Here is a 16710-nt window from a genome sequence, read left to right on the forward strand (position 1 = left end):
TCCTGGAGATCCTGCAGCTTTGGGTCTGCAGGACTAGCCCCTACATGTGCTCCAGCAGATCATGGATGAGGTGGAAGTTAGGGTGGGCCAGCTCATCACTCTGGTTCTGGGCCGGTAGTTGCAGAGTTGGCCAGCCCGCCAGCTCTCCCCCATCCTCACTCACCACCAGGGTGAGGTCTCCAGCTTTGCCCTTGCCAGTTCACCGCTTGAATCAATGAGCAAGGGGTGGGGCCAGTTTTCCTGCTTACATGTCCTCAGGGTCTGCTCTATTGTGCTGTCCAGGTGAGGTGTAGGACCCTCTCTCCTTAGTGCTTCAGCCAGTGAGGGGTGGGGCCAACTCTGTACAGCCCTACCCTCTCAGCCCTCAATGGTGTCACGAGCCACGGACATCAACAGAAAGGCCACTGCATCAGAGCCATGAACCCAGACATGGGCCCTGGCAGCAGCCCAGGCCCAGACATCACCATGGCCCTGGGTGACAATCAAGCCACCCACCTCAGCCTGCTCCTCACCTATTTCACCTCTTCAGATCTGCCCCTGTCCACAGGGCATGAACCACTCTGTCTCCCATACTGTGGTCATATATTATGTATCCTAATAAACTTTGCCTGAAGATCAGAGAGACAAAGGAACAAGCCACTGCCACATCTTACCTCTAGGGTTCCTCAGCCGGAAAACCTCTAGCTGAAAGACCTTTAGTTCCTGTCTTCTCATGCCTTATAAACCTTTCTCCTCTCAGCCTTCCTAGTGCTGGGATTAATGGCGTGTGTGCTTCCCAAATACTGGGATTAAAGGTGTGAGATCTCAAGTGCTAGGATTAAAGGTATATGGCTCCCAAGTATTGTGATTAAAGGTATGTGCCACCACTGCCTGGCTCTGTTTCTCTCCTAGACTGAGTCAATCTCATATAGTCCAGGGCGGCTTTGAACTCACAGAGATCCGGATGGATCTCTGCCTCCTGAGTGCTAGGATTAAAGGTGTGAGTGCCACCACTGCCTGGCCTCTAGTGGCTTGTTCTGTCCTCTGATCTTCAGGCAACCATACCACACCATACATACACACCATCATAGTAGTGTCCGGCTGCCTGGCGCCGTAAGGTGCTGAGAGGGCTCGTGCTTTCTCCTCAGAGCCTGAGGTGGACTGCCCCAGGCCTGCATGTGGGATTTCTTGGCCTGCTTAGTCTGCCATGGTGCTGGGCAGGACCATGCCTCCTCCTCATACAAAGATGATGCCTGGTTCCTATTTAATGTGGAGATATTGCTGGATTCCTCTCGCAGGCTGGGGCTAGAAAGCCTTTGAAATTATCTCATCTTTAAAACCTTATGTAGCAACAATAATTTTTATCTCCATAGAGTACTGCCTACTAATACATTTAAAGGGCAGCTTTATCTTTATTGTTCATACTCATGACCCTGTACATAAAATAAGCTGTTTGAAATAATTGTTTGTCACATATTTCCACATTATAGTCTTACAGATCAATCCTTATTCTATTAACCAAGAAAAATGATCATCCTTTAGTCCCGGCACTCGGGAGACAGAGGCAGGCAGATCTTTGTGAGTTCAAGGCCAGTCTGGTCTACAGAGTGAGATCCAGGAAAGGCACAAAGCTACACAGAGAAATCCTGTCTCGTAAAACAAAAAAGAAAAAAAAAAAGATCATTTAATGGAAACTGATAGTGTCTGGCATTTGACAGACCAAATTTTAGATACTTTTCCATATATTATTATGATATGTGTGTGTAACTTCTAGCCTTTTATTCTATGTGTAACTTATGGCTATATCTTGAGTAAAATTCAGCTCCAACTTGATGCTTTGTCTCCAAAGGTGGTCCCGGTGGCTACCACCGCCATTTCTGTGCTGACTTGAAAAACTGTCTTTACTGTAGTCTGCTGCATATATTTATGCACTGTTATGTGCATAAGGACCATCTCTTCCACTCACATGTTGGTCTAGTCTTACCTTGTTTTCATTACTAAACACTTACTAAATTGTGAAAGGTAGGACAAACTACACTCGTGTGATTCAGATGCACACATCTGGACTTAGGTCTCTGCAGATGAGTTAAAGTGGCAGTCACCTGTGTCTGAAATACAGCAAAAAACTCTTTTCTTGATTGCAGCTGAAAGCACTGACGGATACTACCAAACTAGCCAGCAAAAACCCAGAAACTAACCAGCTCACCAGAAAATCGTTACAAGATTATTATTGGCAGATAAGGTAGGTTTTGAATGAATCCTGCATACATCACACATTTATTAAGCAGATTAGATGACATGCTGTGCTTCCTTTGGGATATATACAATTTGAAAAATAGAACTTCCTACCCTTTAGGAGATTACAGAAATATTGCCAGTCTTTCCTGAAGACTCATGTTTGTGTAGAAAACATTTCATAGAACTACCATGAGAAAACACTAGTAGGTTTAAATATGTACTGATGAAAAGTTTCTTGATGAAAAACTTGGCAAACTTTCCGAAGAGAAAGTCTGGAGCTGGAAAGTAGAGTAACTGAAAAGGAAAGAGGACTCAGTTTAAAAGTAGGTTTGAGCAGAAAAGTCAGTGAACTTAGAGATAAGAGCTTGGACATGCTGAGACTGTGAAACAGAAAATCACAGACTGGGCGACCCGAGAGCCCTTACTTAGACTGACACTTATCATAGGAGCTCCAAAAGGTTGTGACAGACCTGCAGAAGCTTGAAGCCACGGTGCAGGAGAATGTGTCAGAGGAGGATACTGCCTAAGAGCATGCAGACAGGAAGCAGAAAGAGAGGAAAGGAAAGGGGAAGGTCTGGGTGCAAGATGGAGCCATTAAAGTCATGCTCAAGTGACCTACTTCCTCCAGCGAGGCCCCACCACCTGCCAGTGGTACAAACAGATTATGTATCCATCCTTTAGTTAAGTTAGACTCCTGATGATCTAGTCACTTAACATGTCACATCCTTGGAGTATCCAATGGGTTGTTGATAACAGTATTTGGAGATGGGGCCTTTAAAGTTGATTAGGTCCATGGTCATGGGTGGTGGGTTTTAATGTCTTAATAAAAGGACTTTTGAGAGTGAACTTTCTCCACCATGGAGATGATACAGGTTGAATACTGAATGGTATTTCTCTACCCTCAAGTATTTTAAATAATAAGTCTTTCCCCAGCACCTTCCTAGAAGTAACTGATACTCTGGATTATCCTCATCACTACTTCTCATCAAAATCTCTGGAGATTCTGAGACCTGAAAATGTCTAAATTGTTCCTCAATTCGTGGCTGCAGGGCTGCTCAAATAGAACTTAAAACTTATGGGAGGACACCATTGTATCAGAGCGAATAAAAACACTCACTGGTTTACATTGTTTGATCATACATAGTAGAGTACCAACCGGAAATGATCGAAGTGTCACATAGATAGCAGAAACATCACTAAGATGCCAGGGCTCCCAGCCCCTTTCTTTACTCCTTTCTTCCAGCATCTTTTGTCAGTTCCTTTTGGATCTCTCTGACTCCTCAGCTCGAGATTTCCCTTTTTCCAGAAAGCCCATTTTAGCAGAGTGCTTTTGAATAGTGATAAAAACCTTTGCAGAGTCCATTTCTACTGGATAAAAGAAATGCATCCTAAGATAGAGGGTCCAGATGTGGGTCAAGTAGGAGGAGCAGATCAGTTCAGTCCAGTGTGTTCTTCTGCAGTGTTCCAGGTGACTTACTGTAGAAGTAACCACCTTATTCAATAAGAAACACAGAACCAATGCAAAGAAGAAAGCCAAGAGGTCAGAACTAAGAGCTAAAAACCTTACCTTCCTCTCATGGTGGTCCTACCTCTCCGAAAGAGACCTACTTCCTGTGTGTCTGTCTTTATATAGACTTTCTGTTCTGCCTTCTCAGTGGTTGTAAACCCAACCACATGCTGCCTCATCACTGCCTGTCTGTATGGACCTCTAGGTCTTCTATGGTTGGTATTGATATTAAAGGCATGTGTCTTCAATCCTGGCTGTATCCTTGAACACACAGAGATCTACCTAGCTCTGCCTACCAAGTGCTGGGATTAAAGGCGTGCACCACCACTGCCCAGCTTTCGCTATGGCTTGCTAATAGCGCTGACCTCTTGGCTTTCTTCTTTGCATTGGTTCTGTGTTTCTTATTGAATAAGATGGTTACTTCTACAACTTACAGTTCTAACCTAGCAGCCCATTCTTGGTCTGCAATTATTTTCACAGTGACACAAAGCGGCTGTATGAGGCAGAAAGGGAAAAGGACCACTGCCTACTGCACAGTGTTTTACAGACTTGGAAACAGATGAAATCTCTCCGGCAAAAGCAAGGATTTACAAGCACCCCAGTAAAGCTGCAGTTTTATAAGTAAGTGGTCACTCTATGTGTGTCCATTGGTCTCTGAATACGGAGAATTCACACTTTCTGGGAAAAGATGTAGAAGAAACATAGTTATTTCATGTACTCGGTAAAGGCCTGTGTCTTGAATAAATAAACAAATCTTACAAATCAGCTAGAAGGTAGCTTGAATTAAAAGTGGCCAAAGGGTTTGGACAGATGTACCCCAGGAGGTAAGTGGATGGGAGATGAACACATAAAAATATGCTTAGTAACATGCCAGAGCGAAATGTAAGTTAAAGCCACAGAGAAACATTAATATACCTGTCCAAATGGCTAAGCACAAAAAGTCATTAACAGATGCTGCCAAGGATGCTGGGGAGCAAAAATCTCCACTTGTTGCTGAGGGACACAGAGGTGGTCTGGCACTTCTTCACAAAGTTGAATGTGGACCCCAGTCATACCCCATATATAAAATATGGTGAAACATACTTTAAATAATTAGATTGAGTCATAAAAGTGCATCTACTATATGGGTATTCTAATTGGAAATCATGTAAGCTGTTTATGAACTCCAGAGAAGTAACTAGGTCCCTCTTAGCAACTCTTTGTCCTGAGTCCATCTTTTTCAAACTGGTAAGGGTGAGTTGTTTCAGGCAACTAGGGAAGGCACGTTCATTGCCCTGCTATGTAGTAGCTTTTAACAAAAGCACTTCTGACAGTTTCTAAACCCAAACCCAGCATGGAATTTTATCTTAACCTCCCAAATCAATTTGAGCTTGAACTTGCTTTTAGTCTTTTAACCCACTCGACATACCCATGTACCATTGTGGTGGTAATCTAATTGTACTGAAATGTGATTTTGATTGTATGTTAATAAATAAAGTTGTCCGGGGGTCAGAGATATGCCTTTAAGACCTAGGGGGCTGTACATTCAGACAGTGACGAGGCAGTCATGTGTTTGGGTTTACAACCAATGAGAAGGCAGAACAACATACTATAAAAAAAAGAACAGACAGGAAGTAGGTCTCTTTTCGCGAAGCTGGGACAGCAGGAGGAAGGGTGAGATTTTAGCTCTGAGCTCTGACCTCTCGGCTTTCTCCTTTACATTGTTTCTGTGTTTCTTATTTAATAAGACGGTTAGTTACATCTACATACCATGAACTCCAAAGGATAGCTACAGATACCACAAGGCTATTCAGAATTGTGGCCTTGAGCACATAATATGTGTTCCCCAAATCTTGTTTCCACTGCTTTGAACTCCAGTCCTACCAGAGGCCCTCAGTGTGGGCTCTTCCTAGCATTCAACAGATTTGGGCTGGAATTTACCACAGTGCTCTTGCTTTGAAACTCCTGAACTAAATCCCGGAGTGTCAGTAACTAGGTTGGTCCTAGCAGGGCGTAGCTCCAGTGATCCTAAAGTATCGTTCAGATCAACTAGAAAAGCAGCATGTTCGGTGCTCCTGAGAATTCTTTTTCCTGGACAATTTCACCCTGCTTGTACTACCACCCAACCTAGTCCTGGTAGATCCTAACTAAACAAGATTGTAGCCTATGGTGATATTTTATTTGTACTAAAATGTGATTTGTATGTTAATAAATAAAGTTGCCCAGGGGTCAGAGCTGTTAGAGCCATAGGAAAAGCTGGGCAGTGATGGTGCACGCCTTTAATGCCAGCACTTGGTAGGCAGAGCTAGGTAGATCTCTGTGTGTTCAAGGATACAGCCAGCATTGGAGACACACACCTTTAATCTCAATACCAACCATAGAAGACCTGGAGGTCTGTACAGACAGTCAGTGACAAGGCAGTTATGTGGTTGGGTTTACAACCAATGAGAAGGCAGAACAGAAAGTCTATATAAAGACAAAAACACAGGAAGTAGGTCTCTTGGCTGAAGAGGCTAGCTGCAGCAGATGGTAAGGCTCTTAGCTCTGATCTCTTGGCTTCTTTGCATTGGTTCTGTGTTTCTTATTTAATAAGATGGTTGGTTACATCTACAGTAGCCACTTTTCCAGAAAAGACAACTTGTAACAAGGAAGCTTGGCACCAATATGCTGTCTCCTTCTTGAGTTTTGCTTGGGGCACAGAATCTGATGTTCCCTAATAATATTCCTAAGTGAGGTAGTTGAGTGAACAGCTGGATGTATGTTAGAAATAAAAATGTGGAAGCCGGTAGCTTAGTTTTAACTACTAATGCCACCAGTGTCTGTGATGCTCCTTAAGGAAAGGGGAGACAGTGAGATTAGGAGAGGCTCAAGAACAGATACTTGAGAAACAGCTTTAAGTGGCTTAGAGGAGGAGAGATCAAACACAAGGCAGAGGAACATCAGTAAGCACTTTATGTATGTACATTAGGAAAGAAGGTCTGGCCACGATGAATTCTTCTGAGATACTGATTGGCTTTCTGACATGGAGGAGATGACAGTCTCAGCTAAAGCATGTTTTATGAAGTAGCAGTGACTGACAGGAACTAGCAGGAAGTTGAAGAGAAAGCTGATCGTCTCATTCAGGCTAGAAACTCACCTTGTCAAGTGTGAGCATCACTTCATTCAACTTAGAGAGACCTGGGCTGGTGAGATGGCTCAATGAGTGACAGAAGGTGCTGCCAAGTGTGACAATCTGAGTTCAGTCCCTAGTAAGGAGAACTTACTCCTGTGCCATGGTGTTCCTGCATGTTATATCCAGAGTCCCCAAAGACCACTAAGAGATCAAATCCATGCAAAAGCAAAGAGTCTTTTTAATGTGAGTTAACTCAGGCCTCTTCATCTTTCTGACACAGCAGCAGAGCAGGAGAGACCCGTAGCAATGGGGCAGGGTTTTTATAGGGTATTAAGCAAGGGAGATTTTAGGGTCTAAAGACTGCATAATAACAGACTCGGAATTAGTGTACCTCCCATTCAGAGGTGCTGTCCTTGGCTTAATTAGTCAGCTTGCAGCTGCAGGAAAACTCTTATCTCTAACAGCGGTTGCTGTGGTCACTACATTTTTTCTTTATTATGAACTGGTTAGTTGTAACTTTTAATTTTTAATTTTTACCATATGGGGACATGCTGTGGTATGTTCTGTATGCTGTGGATATGTGTTGCTCTGATTGGTTGATAAATAATAAAATGCTGATTGGCCAGTAGCCAGACAGGAAGTGTAGGAGGAGCAAGCAGACAAGGATAATTCTGGGAAGAGAAGGGCTGAGCCAGGAGTCACCAGCCACACACAGAGGAAGCAAGATGCCGGGGCAGAACTGAGAAAAGGTACCAAGCCATGTGGCTAAACATAGCTAAGAATTATGGGTTAATTTAAGTGTAAGAGCTCATCAGTAATAACCCTGAGCTAATAGCCATACAGTTGGTAATTAATATAAGCCTCTCTGTGTTTATTTGGGTCTGAGTGGCTGTGGACCAGGAGGGACACAAGAAAACTTCCAACTACAGGGACATCTGGTAGAGTTTTTTTGTAACTAGTTCTAGGCCCAAGGTCAGGGGCTCAAGGGCACATTGTGCTGTGCCAGGGGCGTACATCCTATTGGGTCTTTTCTGTAGCCTGTCATGGCTGCAGAATGGCCAAGGCAGGGGTCTGGGCAAGGGCCTTGGTTCCTCAATGTGTATGAGCCACTCACCCCACCTAAATTAATAAATACATGAAAAAATATATATATATTTCATATATAGACACACACACACACACACAACTTTTTAAAAGGCAGAGAGAAACTGTCTGAGCTGCTTGCTACCAGCTACTGTATCTAAACCACAACACTGGTAAATACAGGGAACTCAGGTTCATGTAGGTATGTCTTCACTTATGTTCTCTGTTGGTTACTACTACCTGGGGTGATTCAAATCACTAAGAAATGTCTAAGATCAGAAGGTGTGAGAAGGTGAATGCAAGCCACACAGGGGAGACCACCCTACACTTATAGACCAACCAGAATCTTGTCATTTTCCAAACGGTACAGAATAAAAAGGAGTCCACAAACCCAAGATCACTCTACCTCAATAACTGTCCCAAAGGGATTCTAGACTGAATAGCCTGAGGACACATGACTGATGACACCCGTCTCTAACTTACTAATAGCACTGGTTCTCCAAATTACTGTCTATTAGAATCACCCGGGACTTGTAACAAACCACTGTCTCTATTTAATTGGTATGGTGCATGGTCTGAGCCCAGGAGTCTTAAAATTGAATTTCCCTGAGTAATTTAATATGTTATAAAGTTTGAGCCATTGCATTAAAGTAAATAAGTCAGCTGATTCCATACTGATGGCTGTAGGTCAGAGAAAAGTAATAATGGCTATCCTTTGTCTTACTGTGAACGTTTGGCCGTGCACTTTACGTAAAATGCCACCTGCATTCGGCCTTCACATCCACCTGACTCTCAGATGAGAGCAGGCCTAGAGCACTCCAGTCGTTTGTCTGAATTTTGTAGTGCCACTAATGAGGCTGGGTTTTCAATACATGTACCCTGGTCTCAAGCCTGGACTGGTATTATACGCGGTGGCATCCCTGTGTTCTGTTTCAGACGGACAAAGCATATAATATTTTAAACAGCTCTACTAGGATATACTTCACAGTTTGTCAATTTTTAAATCTCTTCCAGAGTCTTAGAGCACTTACATCACCCAAAAAGAAGCCACCGTCCTGTTTGTGATCATTCCTCACATGTGTGGATAGGTTTCATTTCTTCTGTGACTGCATCTTACTGAGGAATTGCTGGGTCACATGGTAATAACCTGGTTAGCATTCTGAAGAACCTCCAGACTGCTTTCCAGAGTAGCTATACCCTTTTACACTCTGAACAGAGCATACATTGTCTCAAACAACTCCCTTCCTAAAGCTTAAAAATAAAAACTGAAACTTTGAACTGAAAAGCACAAATCCCCCAGTTAAGAAAATTCAGCTCCCAGGACAGTTACTTTCTGAAAATGTTCCAGATAAGTGGAACTTTATTGAATTGTAGTAGTGCCCGCTGCACAAGGCTGTGAGGACTGAGTCGATGTGTATCAAGTACTTAGGGCACACATGCTCAGTAAGTACTGGGAGTTAACGAATGCCAACGGGAGCAGAAACAGTCGTGGCACTGTGAGCTCCTGGCTGTTAGCGCATCAGCCCCAGAGACCAGCTGGAGTGTGTACCCGCTGTCCCTCCGGTCCCCGACCTCTACACCAGGTCTTGTTTGCATAGCTTAAACCACGAGAGACAAAAATGAGATTCCAGATGCATGGCCTTCAGTTTACATTATCCCCATTCTCCTGGCTGCTTTTCTCACCTGAGGAGAGAGAGGTGGCCTCCAAAAAGGCTGCAAATGCTGGTGGCAGATTTACCCATGAGGAAGAAACCGGTGAGATGGCAGAAAAGCTTAGCAAGTTGGTTTTTTGGCTTTTTTTTTTTTTTTAATTTATCTCTGACAACTCCCAAATACCTACATTACTTCTGCTCTAAACAATTTTATTTATTGTTAATTAGGATAAAAATGAACACATGGGATGAGCAGTACCAAGTGGAAACGTCAGGAGTATCTGGGGAAGAAAGTAAAGAAACGCCATTTCAGAATGAAGACACACAGGAGGTATGTAGTGTGCGCCATGACCCACGGCTGTCTTAACTCGTTGGAGGCTTTCATTGCTTGGTATGTGCTTCTTGGTACGTGCAGCAGATACCAGACAAATGCAAGCAAAAACAGTTTACATGGTAAGTTATACGCCCTTCTGTTTTTGGTTTCCAGAGACTCCCCTATCCAGCTCCAGACCCGGAAGGAACGGAAGTGGAAAAGATAAAGCCAGTCACGCTGGTGCCACAGCTTTCTTTCACAGCAGAATTAACCAACCTATCCAAGTGTTCACTGTAAGCACCTCAGAGAGCTGTTTCTTCCTCACCAGTCACCTGCTGGACTGTTCTAATAACAGTGTCAGGTGTCCTGAGTCCCGCGCACTGGACACTGCTGCATTTGCATATATTTGTTTTCACATTCCATTGTCCCCCCTGCTCTATGGAGTGGGATGCTGTCCTCATCTTGGAAGTGGGGGAGTTTATTCTAATGGAAGGTAAAGTTGCTCCAGATCACAAATCAAGTACATTCCTGAGGAAGGACACAAACCAGTTGAACTTGAGTACAACCTATACTGTCTTTACCAGCAAGCCTGATATATTAGTGAGCTTTACACTTTGTCATGGTAGAAATTTTTATTCAGGTAGAGATGGTGGATGTAAAGCCACTGTTATTGTATTGTCACCATGCTCATGATGGAACACCTAACGTTTATGAAAACTGTTCATATCAAGAGGGCCCCTTGGACAGTTCCTTTCTTTGACAGTGCAAATTTCATTCCTTCCCAGATTTCTTCCTTGTCCTTGCCTATGACGTTATGCACACACAAATATACCCATTTCTGTCATCCACTAGGCTTACAGATCCCATCTCCCGTAAACAGGATATTGCAGCTTAGGGCACTGAACTGCATCTGGTTTTCTACTTCGTAATCCCAGAGGAGGCAGAACAAATTCACGTTGAGTATTGTGAATGCATCATTTAGCACCAAGTTGGGACGTGGACGATACCCCAGTAAATACTTACAAGCAAATGGATAGATCGTTATATTGAAAAAAAAAAAAAAAACAACCCACAAAGAATAGCAAACAGAAGGGCACAATTAGCACCACCCTCTTTCTGAGCAAAGGTGCAGCAGAAAAGCAGCCTTTTATTTGTCCTTTAATGGGGGCCTAAGATAATTTATTAGGTAAAACGTGTACAAAATACCCATCAAAAAGAAGGAAGGGAAATGAACCAAGAAAAGAAATTGGAGGGCATCTGGGCCACAGTGAAGAAATGGCCAGCATGACCGATCCATTTGGGGGAAGGTCTTTATCGTGAATAAGAGAGAGAAAATATCCAAAGGCATCTGGAAGAGTCCATAGCAGAGAGAAGGAGGAATAGACTGGGCATGGCCAGGGCTGTCTATGAGAGGGGAAGAGCATCAGAGAGCAGTAGATAGAGCAGTGAGATGCACAAGAGAGCAGGGGTGGACACACAAATGGTGCGGATTATAGGGAGGAGGATTAGATTAGTGTATAAGGAGGCTAGCTGGGAGGAAGGACTCCTTTGGGCGATGGAAAACCCCAAGTTCCTGAGGACTGCTGGCTTCTGTCTAATGGCCAGACATCCTTCTGTAGTCCAGCTTGGGCTCATTTCTAGACATATGGAGAGCCTGAGGCCTGAGAGAAGGAAAGAGGAGAGAGGAAAGAGGATCCTCCATGTCAGAAAACCTAGAAAAGGCTTAGTGTGGTTAAAGCAAAAGGAAATACAGCTTCCAAAGCCATGGCTGTCAGATAGTGTGGCTGGCTGCTGATTTACAGATGAACAAAATCGATTCTTTAGAAAGGAGTAAAATATACTAAGGCCAGAAATGAAAAGAATACAGAAGCAAGGGAAGGGTTAAAGATGGTTTACGGTGGAAGAAAGGGGGTGCTGTTTCCTGAAGATAATAATATAATTTTGAATTGATAAATTTTCATAACATAGAGAGCACGGTCTATGGTCTATAAGGCCCTCAGCAATTAGGATGTCCACACAAGATTTGACTTTCAAATGTGCTCAGTTTATTCGAACAAACATTCCTTCTGATGTCATGATAATATAAAAAGTTGAAACAGATACCTCACCAAGCAGGAATGCTGCTGCAGGCTTTCCCTGGGGAAACCTCTGGTGAGAACACTTCTGAGCCTTGTAGGCTTCACCCACCTCTGCCCTGAAGTCCCTCAGCTGTGGCAAGTGGAAGGATGGCATTGAAGGAGGTCCAGGAAGTACTCAAGAATGCTGGCCAGCAGCCTGTGCGAGCCGAGTGACAGTGCCAGAAGTCCAGCAGCTCCTGAGGCCAGAGCCACAAAGAGTCTCAAAGACTTCTCACTGATGGGTATCAACAGAGAGGCTGGAAAAGCCCTGTCTTGGGAGCACAGCAGTGTGATCCTAGAGACCATTCCCCAAGTTCCAATTGTATCATGCCATTGTGCGGTTATCAGGGCTCTCCTCTGGGGGCTGGTTCCCCAGCACACTGAACGCCACCTTGGGGTCAGTTCATTAGCATATCAAGGGTTGTCCTGGGGTAGGCTATATCTGAGCTATGGGGTGGCCTTCCAGGGTCTTGCTTATGAGGCCTACATTTCTGGTGGCAATCTTTGCATCGTATTTTAAGTCACATAAAATGTGACTTGGTTATATACTTACGTTCCTAACACATAATCTATTTGGGAGTAGGTTGTTATAACTACTTTCAGAGGATAACCCACAGGGCAGCTTTCTCTGGGGTAATTGGGAAGGTGAAAGAGACAAAGGGGAGGTAGAATAAGCATTGTCTGCCCCCTGACCTTCTGTGAGTGTTACAAGAGGCGTAGATAAAGAATGGGAAGGGACTCAGGCTCATAAATTGATTGTGGCAGAGGGGAGAAGTGGGGTTCAGGCCTGTGTCTAGGGGTTACCTCCTAAGAACAGTTCTAAGATCAAGCCTTAATCCTCACTGGGCCAGTTGTTCTGTGGCTGAGAAGACAGAAACTGGCTAGGTGAGTGAACAGGCACAGGGAAGACTGGGGATTTCCTGTCACTAACCGAGTGATTTTATGGCCAGCAAATGTTTCTATAGAGACCCCAGGAAAGTAGCATATTGTCTCACCTAGGGGCAAACACAGCCTGAAGCCTAAGGGATTTACAATTCTTTTAACAGAAAAGAACAGTGACTGTGTGTGTGTGTGTGTGTGTGTGTGTGTGTGTGTGTGTGTGTTGTCGTTGTTTATGTAAACCCTCCACTCCCATGCCAAAGTCTCCCCTTTCCCTCTCTTATAAGACATCTGGTGGGTGTTATAGTCTCTTTAAGATAGGACTTGGCAGAATTAACAGCCAAACCTTGATTTTAGTTCCTTTCTATTTTTGAATGTGCATATTTCTTCAAAAATGATTGACTGTAAAAAGGATATTTTTACCACACACAGGCAGGTGCTATTTGACTTAAAGACAGAATTTATCTTCTGAAATAATCATTTTTTTAACATCCTAAGGTAATTTTTGGGGAAAAAATAACATTTTACATTGTCTCTGATTTTGTGGGTCATCTAATGGTTTGTTTGACTTTTTTTTTTAGATATGAGCAAAAGAGGAGAGCCAAAATTCAGAAGCTTAAATATTTTATCAAAATATTTTATAATGATAAACAGGTTTCCTGCACTTCCATATCTCCCCTACAGTTTGATTTTAAAGTCATGTTTCAACAGATTTTTAACATTCAACTCTTATATTGGCCTGAAACAATCTGCTTGGAGGTATGCCGTATTCATTTATGTTTCTGTCTTATTTTATGCCCAGTGTGTCATTTTTCTTGTTAATGCCTGTTATATATGGTAGTTTATTTCTTTATATGAAGGAATGCCTTATTTCTACAACTACCCATGGATTTACAATTAGTAAATGCATAATCTACCTCTGCTATGGTCTTTCATGTCTTAAGTACAAACCCCTGATCTCCGAGGCTCACCTGTTTAAATACATAATCCTCAGTTGGTGGCACTATCTGGGAAGGCTGTGGAACCTGCAGGGGGTGGAGCCTGGCTGGAGGAAGTGAGTCACCGCAAAAAACAGGACTGAGGTGTTCTAGCTGGTCCCCACTTCCCGTTCTTGCTGCTTGGTGAGTGAGGTCGCAGTGTGACCTGCCAGCTTCCTGTTCCCACCTTAACTCTGAATAAGACGTAACAGAACAATGCCATTTTCATATAGCAGTTTTCAAAAATGATACAAATGTGTTATTGATTGTTCTTCTGTTTTTCTGTGGTTCCTGTTTTGCATTTTGGTGAGTTCTCAACCATTTATTTTATGTTTAGGTTTATGAAATAAGTAAAAGGACAAGTTTACTGGTTAAACTCTATCTGCCTTTACCCAACAAGACAGAGCTGAAAGACAAGACTGTCCTGGAATATACAGAATTTAGTTCTGATAAACTGGTCATACCTGTGGATGGAGGCGTAGGAAGCAGTGAGTGATTCCAATCTCTCCCCTCGCTTTCTTCATGTGTACCAAATCCTAAATGAACCTGGGTCGTACTCCTGAGTAAAGAATCTTAGCTGTGTCTTCTGTGACAAAACCCTTCCTGGGAAGACACAACACACATGTCTACTCACCCCAAATAGGGATCCCACGACAGAGCAAAGAATGGAGACCACCAAAGTCCAACTTTGTGAAACAATGAGTTTTATTGTAGTTACTTACAGGGGCAGAGAAGACGGCTGCATCCCCAAAGCCCACCCTAGCATGAGTGACAGCTCACAAAGCTGGGGACTTGGAGCACACCTGAACAGCCTGCACTCAGCTCAGCAGGTTGGAAGGCATCCTTTCCAGGTGCCTCAGTTGGTCTAAACCATTTCCAGGCAGCCTGACTGGTCTCTGCTTCTCCCAGGCAGCTGGTCTGATCTCAGAGTCTTCTTTGAAGCCCAACTTCCCTTCCTCTCAGAGGGATTCCCAACTTTTATTGCTCATTCTGGCAAGGAAGGGGTCTAGTGAATCTGGCAGTTTGAGGGACTTCCTGAAGCTGTGTGAGTTGTTTCCCTGCAGGGTAGAATGTTTCACTCTGGAGGTAATTTACACGACCCTGGCTATGATAGCACCTGCCTGTAATCCCAGCTCTCTGAAGGCCCTGAAGGATGAAGAGTTCTAGACCAGCCTGGGCTCCATAGCAAGTCTCAAAACAAACAAACAAACAAATAAATCCCATTTATAGTATTTGGTTACAAAAAAAAAAAAAATTACTCCAGGTGTCAAAAACTAGATTCTTTAAAACTTTGTCTTGAATTAGGTCTTTGGGAAATTTAAATATTGCCATGAACACCTGTCTGTGCTTCTCCTAGTCCTAAGGAGCATTGTGGGTTCTGGAATGTGAGCTCTGGGCTGTGGGGGCATGTATTTGTGTTGTGTGTGTGTGTCTGTGTGGGTGTAAGTTTGTGTGGTATATGTGTATTTGTGTATTTGTGTGGTATGTAGGGGGTATAAGTGTGTGTGTGTATGTGTGTGTGTGTAATTGTGTGGTGTATATTTATTTGTGTGAAGTGTGTCTATGTAGGTATGTGTGTTGTTTATTCGTGTGGTATGTCTTTGTGTGTGCAGGCCAGAGGTAGATGCTGGGTTATCTTTCATCAGTCATTCTTTACCTTATTTTGAGACAGAGTCTTTTACTAAACCTAGGCAGGCTGGCCAACAAGCTCCAAGGATCTGCTTGCCCCTAACTCTCAGTCTAGGATTGGAGAGGTGTGCCCCTGACTCCCCAGTCTGGGATTGGAGAGGTGTGTCCCTGCCTTCCAGTCTGGGATTGCAGAGATATGTGTCACATGCTTCCCAGTCTAGGATTGGAGAGATATGCCCCTGACTCCCCAATCTGGGATTGCAGAGGTGTATGTCACATGCCTCCTAGTCTGGGGTTGCAGAGGTGTGCCACCTGCCCAGCTTTTTACTTGGGTGCTGGAGAACTGAACTCAGGTCCTGTTCTGAGCTATCTCCCAGTCCAGGGCTTTGCTTCTGACTTCCTCTCTTTTAATGACTGTAGGGATGCTACAGGATGTGCCTGCTATTCTTGAATCAGTATAAAAAGTAAAGAGAAAAGGAGAAAAAAAGGGACTCAGAAGAGAGATGAAGGAAAGAAGGGCATTTTCTATCCCTTTGTTATTCGATTACTTCACTCTTCTTGTTCAGGTAGACTAGTTATCACATCTCTGAGAACCCAGAACAAGCCCTGCCCCCCAGATTCCTGTCTTTCATCTTCTCAGGGGCTTTGCCTCTATTTGAGCCTATCAGATGTAAAGGAAGGAGGTGTGAACAAATGAACCAGGAGAAAGCCAAGAAAATGTGAGTCAAAAACAAAGCAAATAACTAGGAAGGACAGGCTGAAGAGCAGTCTTCTTGGGTCCATAGAGACCAGAAAATTCTTTTCTCCTACAGAAACCTTGGAGCTATGACTAAGGACCCAAAACATATGGGAGCATCGCTGTAGTTTCACGTATGGTGGTAAATGCTGAGGTGGGGGAGAGAAGATGCAGGAATGTAAAGAGAGAAAGTCTGGTTCCTTTTTAAAAAGAGTTAGTGTGTGTAAGGTGTGTGTGTGTGTGTGTGTGTGTGTGTGTGTGTGTGTGTGTGTGCGCGCGCGCGCGTGTTCCCTCATGATCACTCATGGAAGCTAGAAAGAGGTGGTGTATCCTTTGGAGCTAGAGTTACAGGCATTTGTGAGAGGCCCAGTGTGAGTTCTGGGATCCTAACTCTGGTCCTCATGATTGAATGGCAAGTGCTCTTAACCACTGAACCACCCCGTCTGCCTCTATTTTTTTTTCTGCCAATGATCCTTTCTTACTAGAAGAAGCCCTGGGAAGAATGGTTA

The 16710-nt window shown here is 43.7% G+C and overlaps 1 protein-coding gene across 1 annotated transcript in view; it reads left to right on the forward strand.

Annotated features, from left to right (window-relative positions):
* The window catches only part of Cc2d2b (coiled-coil and C2 domain containing 2B), a 106445-nt gene that overhangs the window by 34101 nt on the left and 55634 nt on the right, over positions 1-16710 (forward strand). Inside the window, 6 exon segments of the mRNA XM_028889402.2 lie at positions 2124-2221; positions 4205-4345; positions 9779-9881; positions 10038-10156; positions 13441-13618; positions 14174-14324. Of these exon segments, the coding sequence (XP_028745235.2) occupies positions 2124-2221; positions 4205-4345; positions 9779-9881; positions 10038-10156; positions 13441-13618; positions 14174-14324 (790 nt within the window).

Source organism: Peromyscus leucopus, chromosome 1, assembly GCF_004664715.2.
Source record: "Peromyscus leucopus breed LL Stock chromosome 1, UCI_PerLeu_2.1, whole genome shotgun sequence".
Classification (NCBI taxonomy): domain Eukaryota; kingdom Metazoa; phylum Chordata; class Mammalia; order Rodentia; family Cricetidae; genus Peromyscus; species Peromyscus leucopus.